Below are 10,773 nucleotides of genomic sequence, written 5' to 3'. Positions count from 1 at the left end.
AGCTAAAGGGAGACTTGTGTTGAATGTGAGCAGCACCAGCCAAGAGGCCAGAGGCTCAGTTAAAACAAAAATGGAAGAAGGGAAAGCTAGCCAGTATACACAATATCCATTCTTTCTCAATGAGTCCATTTACCACTGCTGAGCATGGAAAACTAACAAATCGCCTATTACAATCATATAAGGATTTCATTGGTTCTGTTCCTATTGAGAACTTAATTCAGGCGTCAAACAGTCTTTCAAGTCAGTAAAATTATTCTCAATAAGATATAGAACTCCTAAAGTAAGATTTATGAGGATTCAGCTGAAGACTTTTCATCAGAAGAATGACTTAATAAAATCTGAATAAAAAAAAAGAGCAACTGCCTTGGCTAGTTGATAAATACACAATATTGGATTGTATGATAAAATGACAAGACATAGAGAGCACAAATAGGAAAATACTGTTGCAGCACGATTAATAAAAACCCAGAGACAGAAATTGGGGTTCAACCTGAAAGTCAGAAAAACAAAACAGCCAGCCACTGGGTCTTACCTCTAGAAATGGCTATTTCTCCAGGAATCTCAGAATGACTGTGTCTGAGAGCTGTCTCCTCCTGTCTTAAATACCTCTCTAGTTCTGGGGTCAAAGGCCTGCATCACTGCCACCCAGTTTCTATGGCAAACAAGCGTGGTTGCTGGGATTAAAGGTGTGTGTCACCACTGCCTCATCTGTGATGATGATCAGGGTGGCTGTTTTACTCTCTGAACTTCTGAAATAACACTGCGTACACTTTATAAACCTAGATAAGAGATAAAGTAAGAGATAATGCGGGTCTTGAAAACAGCCACTGCAGGTGCAGTGAAGACTGAGAATGTGAAGAAACAGGAGTTATAGTAAACGCAGGAACTGACAGCCCGGAGCTAGACCAGAGTGTTGTTTGGGCTGACTCCAAAGTGTGAGGTCTTGGGAAGTAGTGTACAGTAGATTGGTGACAAGCTCATCGTGGGATCTGGATGTTTGCACTTACCTGGAAGGTTCCTTTTGGGACACACTGGTGTCTGTCGATGGGACCAGTGCAAGCACCTTTCGTTAGTGTGGGAATGGAGGCTTGAAGTTCAAGAGAAAGATCTGCCTGGAAACGCAAAATGAAAGTCTCATTGGGCAGCGCTCACAGACACTCTCGCGGGACACTCACTCTCAGGACACCACAGGACACTCACCCACACGACACCCACAGGACACTCACAGGACACTCACAGGACACTCACCCACCGGACACTCACAGGACACCACAGGACACTCACAGGACACTCACAGGACACTCACAGGACACTCACAGGACACTCACAGGATACTCACCCACAGGACAATCACAGCATGCTCACATGTTAGTCAGGGACTTGATTTCAGCCAAAATGTAGAGCAAGAGCTACATAGAAACTCTACACAATTTCCCGAATTCTTTTTATTTTAACATGAAAATCACTACATAAAAGATACTTTATAAGAGTTTTTTAACATACGAACTCAATCATAAATATGTCAATTGAATCATCAGGTGTCACAGGAGGAGTCAAAGTAACACAGGATTTGTACAGGGTACGAATTCTGCAAGGGGCATAGAAACGCCACAATAACCTTTTCACATCGTATTTCTGCATCAGATAGGAAAAGTTTGTCTGCAGGCAAACCCCGTTTTATAGTGACGTGATACACTTCAGATGACAGTGCGTGTCACTGACTTCTTTGTCATATTTTTCCTTTTGTTTGTCCCCTATCAGTATTCCACAAGAACAGTTCATTTCTAAACCGAGCTTCTATTTCCACCCTGAAAGGGATCTGATAACGGCCATAGTCTGAATTTTAAATATCTGCATAACATTGATATCATAACTAAGTATAAGACTATGTTGATTATTTCTAAAATGTAAGGAATATTCTCGCAAATGCTGTCATATTTACAAAAATACACCTACATTGAAACTAGCATCCAGAGAAGCGCAGCTAGGTAACATCTCACTTTCTGATTTTTCCTATGTGAACAAAATAGAGTCTTAATCATCTTTGGTTGGGTACTATTGAAATAAAAGTTAAATTTATAAAAGCATTAAATGAAAATTCCTAATGTTTCATTGTTCATAGATACGCTTTTATTTTGTATACATATTTATGTTACCCCAAAATACATTCATTTTGAAAATAGAAAACTTATGTGAAAATTTGTTTAAAGCCAAACATTTGCAAAGTGGAAGGAACTCAGTTTTTTGAGACTTCTTACCAAACGGGTCCATTTTAATGAAATTATATTTTCACTCAGCATAGACAGGTCTCTTGAAGATGCACTCCAAAGAACATAATTCAGCAGTGTCTGTAAAAATATTAGAGCTATGTGTGTGGGGAGAGGAATTGCTTACAACTAAACTCAAATTGTTACAAAATCACTTCCCAGTGCATTTAATTTTTAGTGAAACCTTTGCTCCCCTGCAGGAACGGTAAGCAGGGGTTGTGCAGGTCCAGAGGACTTAGCATCTGACAGTGAGCAAAAGGACTGGGCTGCAGGCCTGCCATCCGAACAGCAGCTACATAAACCAGGGGAGGCTCAAAACAAGAGATCAAACAACGGTTTACATTTCTTTTAAGTCTAATAACTTCAGATCTTGATCCTGAATTAAAAAAAAAACTTTCAACATTTGTACATTTGATTTTAATGACAATTAATTGCTCTCTGAGTATATAAGGATTTCCCCATCATTGCTAAAATATTAATCGTATAGCAAATTTGCTCAGTTGCTGGAAGTTACCTTGAAGTCATCCCGGTAGTTATGAGCCTTGTTCGCCTATACCAGTTCTCATTTGGGTTTCATCTTTGGAAGGACAATAAAACCGAAACACCATAGCAGAGAGCCTATGGCTCCCCACGGAAAACTGAGTTCTTCAGCAGCTTATCACCCAGTGGTGAGGGACCAGCGCGGATCCTCCTGCGCTCTCGGGATTAACACCTACCTCGTCTTTTCAGACAGACTGGCACCGAATCCTTGTTTAGGTTTCCTTTACTCCGGAAAAACAACCGAAAGTGTTTCCCTTTTACTCACCATTTCACCCCTACCACCTAAATGGTGGTCATCAAACCATTGTACCTCAGCAATTTGCTCATTTTCCCCGCAGTTCTTCCGGCGAGGTTTCCAGGAACGAGACTGCCCATGCTTTTTAGGCAGTACAATGGGAGGTCGGCATGCACTGATCGGCAGCTCTGGTCATAATGCTTCCATGCGCTTCCATGCCTGTCTCCTTAGACGTTGGTAGCCTCGGAAAAAGAGTCAGTGGGGCCGTTGTTCTTTTTGACTTGCAGGTTCTTTTTAGCCTTGAAGGTCATAGACACCTCCGAGTGGATGGCATCCAGCCTCTGCTCACACCGGAAGGCGGAGAGGAAAGCCTTCCTGTAGTTGCTGTTCATCCAGCCATAGAGGATAGGGTTGGCGAAGGTGGAGCACATGGCGATAATGTGGAGGACGGTGAAGATGAGTTTGTACTCCTTCAGGTCCAGGACGTGGCTGTCAATGTCCACAGCAAGTTGGAACGCGTGAAGCGGCAGCCAGCTGACGGCAAACACCACAACCACACACACCAGCATTTTGGTTGTTTTGTGCCTTCGCTGATGGTAATGGTCGCTTGCTGCTCCCGGGCTGACATGGTTCTTCAGCTTACTCCAGATTCGGGCGTAGGAGAAAGATATGATGCCCAGAGGCAGGACATACAGGATCAGTAGGGTGGAAAGACTGTAGACGGTACTGTAGACACTCTTCTCCTCGCCAGGCCACTTCTCGGTACAGGCCACAATCTCAAAGTCGGGAATGATCTCAATCAGGGAGTACTCCCGGAAGATGGCCAGGGGACTCGCCAGCAGGGCACTGATGCCCCAGGCCAGACCAATAATCAGGAAGCTGATTCGCTTGGAGATCTTGCTCTCCAGATGATACACAATGCAGCGGTGGCGGTCGAGGGCAATGACTGTCAAAGTTATCGTGGACACTTGCACTGCCAGACCCTGAGCGTAGGGCACCAAGTGGCAGAGGACTGGACCCATTTTCCACTCTCCCATCAGGGTGTAGGTCAGAGTGAACGGCAGGCAAAGGGTATTCACCAAAAGGTCGGCCACAGCCAGGTTGGCGATGAAAAAGTTAGTTACCGTGCGCATGGTCTTGAATTTGATCACCACGTGGATGACCAGGGAGTTGCCAATTACGCCCAGCAAGATGATGGAGCAATAGGCCAATATGAGGACCACCTGTACCTCAACCAGCTTGGTGCTGTCTATGAGCTCCGGCTCCGGATCAGGCGGCAGCTCCCCTCTAGGAGTGGTGTGCCCCGGCCCATAGGGCTCCACCTTCGCTTCTACGGTCTGGTTCTCCTCCGCCTCGGCACCTACGGGGCCCATCTTCAGCACCACTTCCGTTTCTCTTGGCCTCCCAATAACACAAGAATCTACAATAATAACAACATAGGAAATCACTAGTGAAACAGACAGCCATCCTAGAGGGATTATTCTAGTTTAGGCTGAACTCTTCTAGAAAACTCTAGTCTGACCCTAACACTGCAGACCACGGAACAGTTTGATAAAGCAAGCCCTCTAAATGAGTCGATTTACAACCGTGGATTGGTGGTATTAGGTCTTAAATAAGTACGGTCATGGTAAGAATGTATTTTTCTATAGGAGGGAACCAATTCCACAAGGAATGAGAGCAAACAGATTTCATTTTCGTGCAAAATGGATGCAATAAAATATATCAGTTTTACAATTGATATGAAGTCGACAAATTAACACAAAGGGAAATCTCACCATCTTAGCTGTTAGAAACTGACAAGTATACACCAGTACACAGGATAGAAAAGGGACAAATGGTTTCCCTGTGCTGAGTGCCTGAACTTTGGGAAAATAAAATGAGGTGAAACGTGTGGACTCCTACATAGCCACCTTTTCCTTCACGTGTGCATATGTGCCCACCCCTCATATGCATGTGGGGATGGAGGAAAGTGAAGATTCTTGTAAATGCTCTTCTTCTCTGTACCTTGGGTAAGAATTCATCCAGGTACCATTTCTTAGGTGCTATTCATGTTGTTTTTGAGAAAGGGCTTCTCACTGGTCCGGAATTCACCTTGGCTAGTCCTTCCGACCAATGAGAACAGCAGGTCCAACTTCCTCCACCTCCCCAGTACTAGCATGATAAGCACAGTGTTGCTTTGGGTGGTCTTGCTGAGCCACCTTGTGTTTAAAATGGAACTCTGTGCAGATCTGTTGTTTGGTTTCAGGGTCTGAAAGTAACTCCCCACACAACACAGGACAACATCCCACAAAAGTGCTGTCCTTAAAATGCATCCAAGTCTGACCCCCTGACACTTCTACATAGAGAAGTTTGGGATGCTTTTCTTTTCCTCCCTACACCCCAGAATTCCCCTGTCTGTGCAATCTGCTGCACTCAATGCATTAATTAAAGCCCTTAAGGTTTAAAACTGAGATAAGAATTCCAGGTTTTCCTTGTCTCCTTGCAGCTCCCCTCATGCTTTAAAGATGCCCCCGTCTGGTCTCTACCTCTCTCCCCCACACATCTGCTATCACCATGTCTACCGCACTGTTTTGTTTAGTCCAGTTTCTAACTGTAATTATTCTTATAGCCATGCATCTTATTTCTAATTTTCCTTCTTTTTTTTCTGTCTGTTTTCATTCATTGATTCATGAACTTAACAGGTAAAATCATGCCCAACTCACCATGCTGATTTTGACATTTACTGGGACATGTATTCAACAAGCCCTTGCAAATCTGTATCCTGATGGGAGAATCCTGCTGGGTGTTAAGACAGAGGGCAATACTTCCACTAGATTTCTTAAAATAACACATTTGGTTTTACTATAAATTCACTGTTAAGTGTATAAAAGCACTCAGATTCAATACCTCAGTGGTAATACTTGTGAATATACACACAATCACAAAAGGCCTCTGCTATTAACTCAGAAGACCTTTTACTAATCTTTTTTTTATTAATCTTAATAGCATCATCTATGATGAATCCTGTTTACTGAGCTCACAAACAATGTTGGTTGGCCCTGTGTGTTTCCACCCCACTTCCCACCTTCTCTGCCTCTGTCTTGTTCTGTAAGACTGAACCGCAAGTTATCAGGATTCTGGTTGGGTTGAATCAGTGGGAGGAACTCGCGGGTAATGAAAGCAGGAGGCATGAGCAAAGCTGGCTCAGTGAATCAAGAGCTTTGCCACGCAAGTGTGGAGCTATGAAGAGAGCCCATTAGAGCTGGCTGCTTAATGCACATCTATAATGCCAGCTCTTTTGCAAGATGGGAGATGGAGACAGGATAATTCCCAGAAGCTGGTGGGTCAGGAATCCTGGTGGATGCAGTTGTGAACAAGAGACCCTGTCTCAAAAAGAGTCAAGGTGGAAAGTGGGGACCTTCACCTATGCACATACAAACAAACAAACATACATATAATACATACACATCATCCACACATACCCTACACACACACATACATACGTACCCTACACACACACCACATCTGCACTCACACACACTTATACATATGAACATACATATGCACATAAACATACACACATGTAATGTGTAGATATATACCTTACACTCATCATATACACATACCCTACACATATCCATCATATGCACACATAAGTAGTTTTTAAAAGAAAACTGCATGAATAGAAAGCAGGGGGAAGAAAGACTCCGATGCTTGCTTCTTCCTCCCTCTGTGTTCTGGGTAGCACCTCAGCAGCTCGGCTACAGCCCTGGTTTCCACACTGTAGACCCAGTGAGATTGTTTCCTGTGGGGGCCTGTTTCTTGGGTCTTGGTCACACTGCCTCTTCTCTGTGTCCCTTCGGTTTAAGGCAGAAGAAGGCACTGTTCTTGCAATCCTGACAGACCTAACTTTCGGTGTTCATCTCCCAACACTTACATAACCAAATCTCTGCAGATTCTTCTCTTCTACATCCCTGGATAATTTGTTTTTCTTTGTTTGTTTCATGATCGGCTCAAAGCATGCTTTGATTTGGTTCTCCCCTTAAAATAAGGCTCAGCTTCTTAGTGTGACACTTAAGGCTTGACGGTGTCACTGCCGAGGCCCTGCGCTGTCCTGAGCTCTCCGGACATCCCAATAGACATCTGATGTTGTTTCATACTTAATGGCTACCAAATCTAAAACATCCCGGGCTTCCCCATGCTTCTCTGCCCTCCCTGAGGTGAACCAAAGAGCCTTTGCTTAGGCAAAAGGCTCATTCTCCTGCCCACAACCCAGGCCACACTGTGACTGTGACAGTTGGTCCAACCGAGGACAGCAATGTCTTTGAAGACAAAACCTGAAACTTCATGATCTGCTGTTTAATTTTGAGGTGCACCACCTAGTACATTAAAGACTCTCAGTAATTGGACAAGACCAATATAAGTATAAACAAGAATACAATTTTACTAATAACTAGTACTACCTGTTAAATACGAAATACAGTTTCAGTCCTGTCTTTAATGAACATAATGGCACACAGGATTCATTCTGGGCCACAGAGCCTCATATGTGGTTTCTTGTTCTTTAATTAGGTACTTGCTTCTGTAAGAAGTCTGGCCTAAGACCCTCTTAATTCAGTTCTGGATTACAGCCTTTTAAATGGCCTGTCAGTATAATCCACTTAGCAACTTTTCTCAAGTGCTTATATCTATCTATTTCTCTTCTCCCCACTACACACACGCATGCACATGCATACATACACACACACACACACACACACACACACACACACAAACACATATCCCCAACCCCTCCTATGGACCTGAGAGCTTTCTGTGTACTTGTATTTGCTATACTGGTGCTTTTTACACAGGTCAACATACATTCCAAACAGAGTATTCCCAGGATACCAGGCCCGCGATTAATTAATGGAAACACGGCATTGAAATCCTGACCTGTTTGACAGACTGTACCGTTTTCCTCGGACTTAAGAGCCTGACTTTGCAGAGGGCAGAGACTCAGACTCCACTTATCAACAGGAGGTGAGCAGTACTCCGAAAGTTGGGGTCTGAGGCTCGTACAGGTGGAACTGAGTATAAGCACCAGGTTTAAAGGCACCGGCAAGAGGAGCGTATTGGATTTATTGGCTATTTCCTTCTCTCCAGTCCTATTTTCTCCACTCCTAAGTCCCTTTATTTATAGCTCCTCTGCAGGAATGGTTATCGATCGAGAAGCTATTAGCATGTGGACACTACGAACTGTGCTTAGGCACAGCACTCGCCTTGGGCTGGGGGACGCGCTACCTGAACACAGAATCTATCACTCACAATGGCGGCGCTTCCGGAAGAGTAGACGAGAGAAAGAGCAGGAGAGGATACCACCACGTGTGATGCTCCTGCCTCCAGCTAGAAGCAGACAGCGGAAGAGCCTTTCCTTGAAATAAGGCAAAATGAAGCATTCAGGTTATTCAAGACACTCTAAACTATGAATGGTGCTGTCTTCTTGAACATCCTAAGTCAATTTGTTAGAAGAGGAAATGGTTTTTTTTTTCTTCTTCTGAGGCTCAAGGTGCTTTAATGAGTCGGAGAACTAACTACTCATGCTTTGACTACATGTTGAAACCTGTGGGTTTGCAAGTTATTTCTGCAACAGAATCACTCCAGGTGCGCAGAGCTTGGCATTCTACCAAGCACCTCTTCCAGGGATGTTTTCCCAGGGAAGAACCCCAAACACTATGCTACACACCTGCTAGCCCTTCTGTGAGGGGAGATGGGACTTCAACCACACTACATGCACGGGATGACTGATCGTATGAACGTCTGAAGGCTTCTCTTTCCTGTATCTGCTCCTCCTTTCCATGACAGCAGAGCTGCCTCCTGCTCACCCCTGACATCGTAATGACTGGTCCTGACTAAGAAAGGTATTGATATGTTCTGTGTCACCCCTTCCACACCACCATAGATTTCTCCTAATGGCTGATCCCATCTAATGGAAATGAATGGAAGCCTAATTAAATGTCTCCTTTTGAACGGGTTTGGAAAATCCAACATGACCTTGCCCTTTAGACGGTGCTTGATTTTTTTTTTTTAAAGAGGCAGCAAAATCCTATCTTACTGACTCAGTCTGTAGTGTTTGATCAAGGAACATTCAAGAACCTTCAGTATAAAAGAAAAAAGTCTAGCAAAAGAAGAAAACAAGAATGGTCCTAACCCCTCTAGAATCCGTGTTCCGCCTAAACTCGGGGAGGGCTGGGAGGCTCTCCTTAGAAGCACTATGCCCGGTTCCCTGGACAGGACCCCTTCGTGATTTCGGAAGAACTGGAGTTTGAACTTACTGCGCCGGCCCTTGCGGTTCAGCTGAATTGAGGAAGGAGGAAGCCCGTAGTGTTCAGTCAACCGGTTGATGGCCCTGGGAAGCTCCGAAAGCAGGTCCGGTTCTGTGTGGGACAGCGTGAGCAGGCAAGCAGGAACGGGAGCGGCCGGCTGAGTGAGCCACTTCGCTGCTGTAGCTGCCGGGGACCCCGCACTGCGAGGTGCAGAGCCCAGGGTAGGAGGGGGCGGGGAGAGAGGAGGGTTGGAGATGGAGGTGGAGGCGAACCCTGCCCTGTAAGGAAAGGACACAGGTACAGCGATGGCCTTGCAAGGGGTGGGGGTGAGCCAGATAAGTTCCTGTGGCCAGGGACGCGGGGAGAAGGTCCACCAACCCCCGGTAGCCCGCGCTCATCTGCACCCTATCCTAGGCAGCACAGCTCCCCATCGCACGTGGCCACCACTCCCAGCCGCTGCTACCCTCACTCCACTTAGGAGTTCATCAAATCTGCTGAGGAAAGTCCGCGGCAGGAGCGAGCTCCCGCTGCGAGGAGGGAGCTGCGGTCCCCGCACCTGAACAAGGCACAGACAAATAAGCTTGCAGGAGGCGATCTGGAGAGACGCTCCACACCTACCTCAACGCCCCGGGGAATCCAACTCTGGGCTCCGAGTTTCGCGGTGTAGGAGGGAAGGCGGGGAGCCGGTCCCTTGCAGGAGCTGGATTCCAAGGACAAACAGCCAGCACGCCCGGCCAGAGCGGGCTCAGGAGCTGCGGTAAATGGGGGTCGCGGGACCGTAAACCAAGTCCAGAGCCTGGTGGCCCCCGGAGCAGCAAGCCCTTAACAGGTGTTGATGGAATCGTGCGGATTCTGTCTCCGAGGTCGACTGCCAAAAGCTGTTTCTCAGAAGGGAAGCAGAGGATGGCAGAGGGTCTTCAATAAAACAGTCTTTCTTTGTCCAGTTAGTTGACTTCAAAATTCTTCGCCCTTGGATCTTTCACTAGGAGCGCGGAGTGCGAGTCCCCGGGAAGGTTCCTCTGATCTGGAGCCTGCCCAAACTCCCGCGTAGGAGTAGAACAAGACATACCGGACTTCCAGTCACCAACGCTGGGAGGGCTAGGAAGGGGTTGCTTCAACTTCAGCCCGCAAAACTCTTCATTCAAAGGTTGTCCTTCCTTCCGGAGGCTTGCTGCAGGTCTCTTTTCTTCATCAATTTTAAAGGGGGCAGTAGAGTCTGTAAGTGACGAAGCATGCACTGGAAGCCAGGATTGCCTTAAGCCCCTGTTCCCAACCTTGCACGAGTCACCTCCGTGCATTAATTTTTTTTTTTTAAATTTCTAAAATGAGGATGGTCATATTAGGCCCCGGGATTTCTCTTAAAAAAGCAAAAAGATGATTTGGTTTCTCTACAAATAAAAGGTTTTACTTAGCTATTTTTAAAAGGTAGTAAATACTCCCCCACGTA

General features: G+C 45.7%; 1 protein-coding gene across 1 annotated transcript; it reads right to left on the bottom strand.

The window, feature by feature from the left end:
• Nucleotides 1-1,430: 1,430 nt before the first annotated feature.
• Nucleotides 1,431-10,238, bottom strand: Npy2r (neuropeptide Y receptor Y2). The gene is made up of 3 exons (XM_048424782.3): nt 9,945-10,238; nt 9,336-9,604; nt 1,431-4,462 (listed from the first exon to the last, which is right to left on the bottom strand). The coding sequence occupies exon 3, from the start codon at nt 4,413-4,415 to the stop codon at nt 3,270-3,272; it is 1,146 nt and encodes a 381-aa protein (XP_048280739.2). The 5' UTR covers nt 4,416-4,462; nt 9,336-9,604; nt 9,945-10,238; the 3' UTR covers nt 1,431-3,269.
• Between the last annotated feature and the right edge of the window lie 535 nt (nt 10,239-10,773).

The sequence above is a fragment of the Myodes glareolus genome, chromosome 20 (assembly GCF_982192425.1).
Source record: "Myodes glareolus chromosome 20, mMyoGla1.1, whole genome shotgun sequence".
NCBI classification, from domain to species: Eukaryota; Metazoa; Chordata; class Mammalia; order Rodentia; family Cricetidae; genus Myodes; species Myodes glareolus.
Note: the sequence above shows the minus strand (reverse complement) of the source record. Positions and strands in the feature narration are given on the sequence as shown.

Coding starts and splice junctions, on each gene's coding strand:
- Npy2r (XM_048424782.3), bottom strand. CDS start 4,415: ATGGGCCCCGTAGGTGCCGAGGCGGAGGAGAACCAGACCGTAGAAGCG.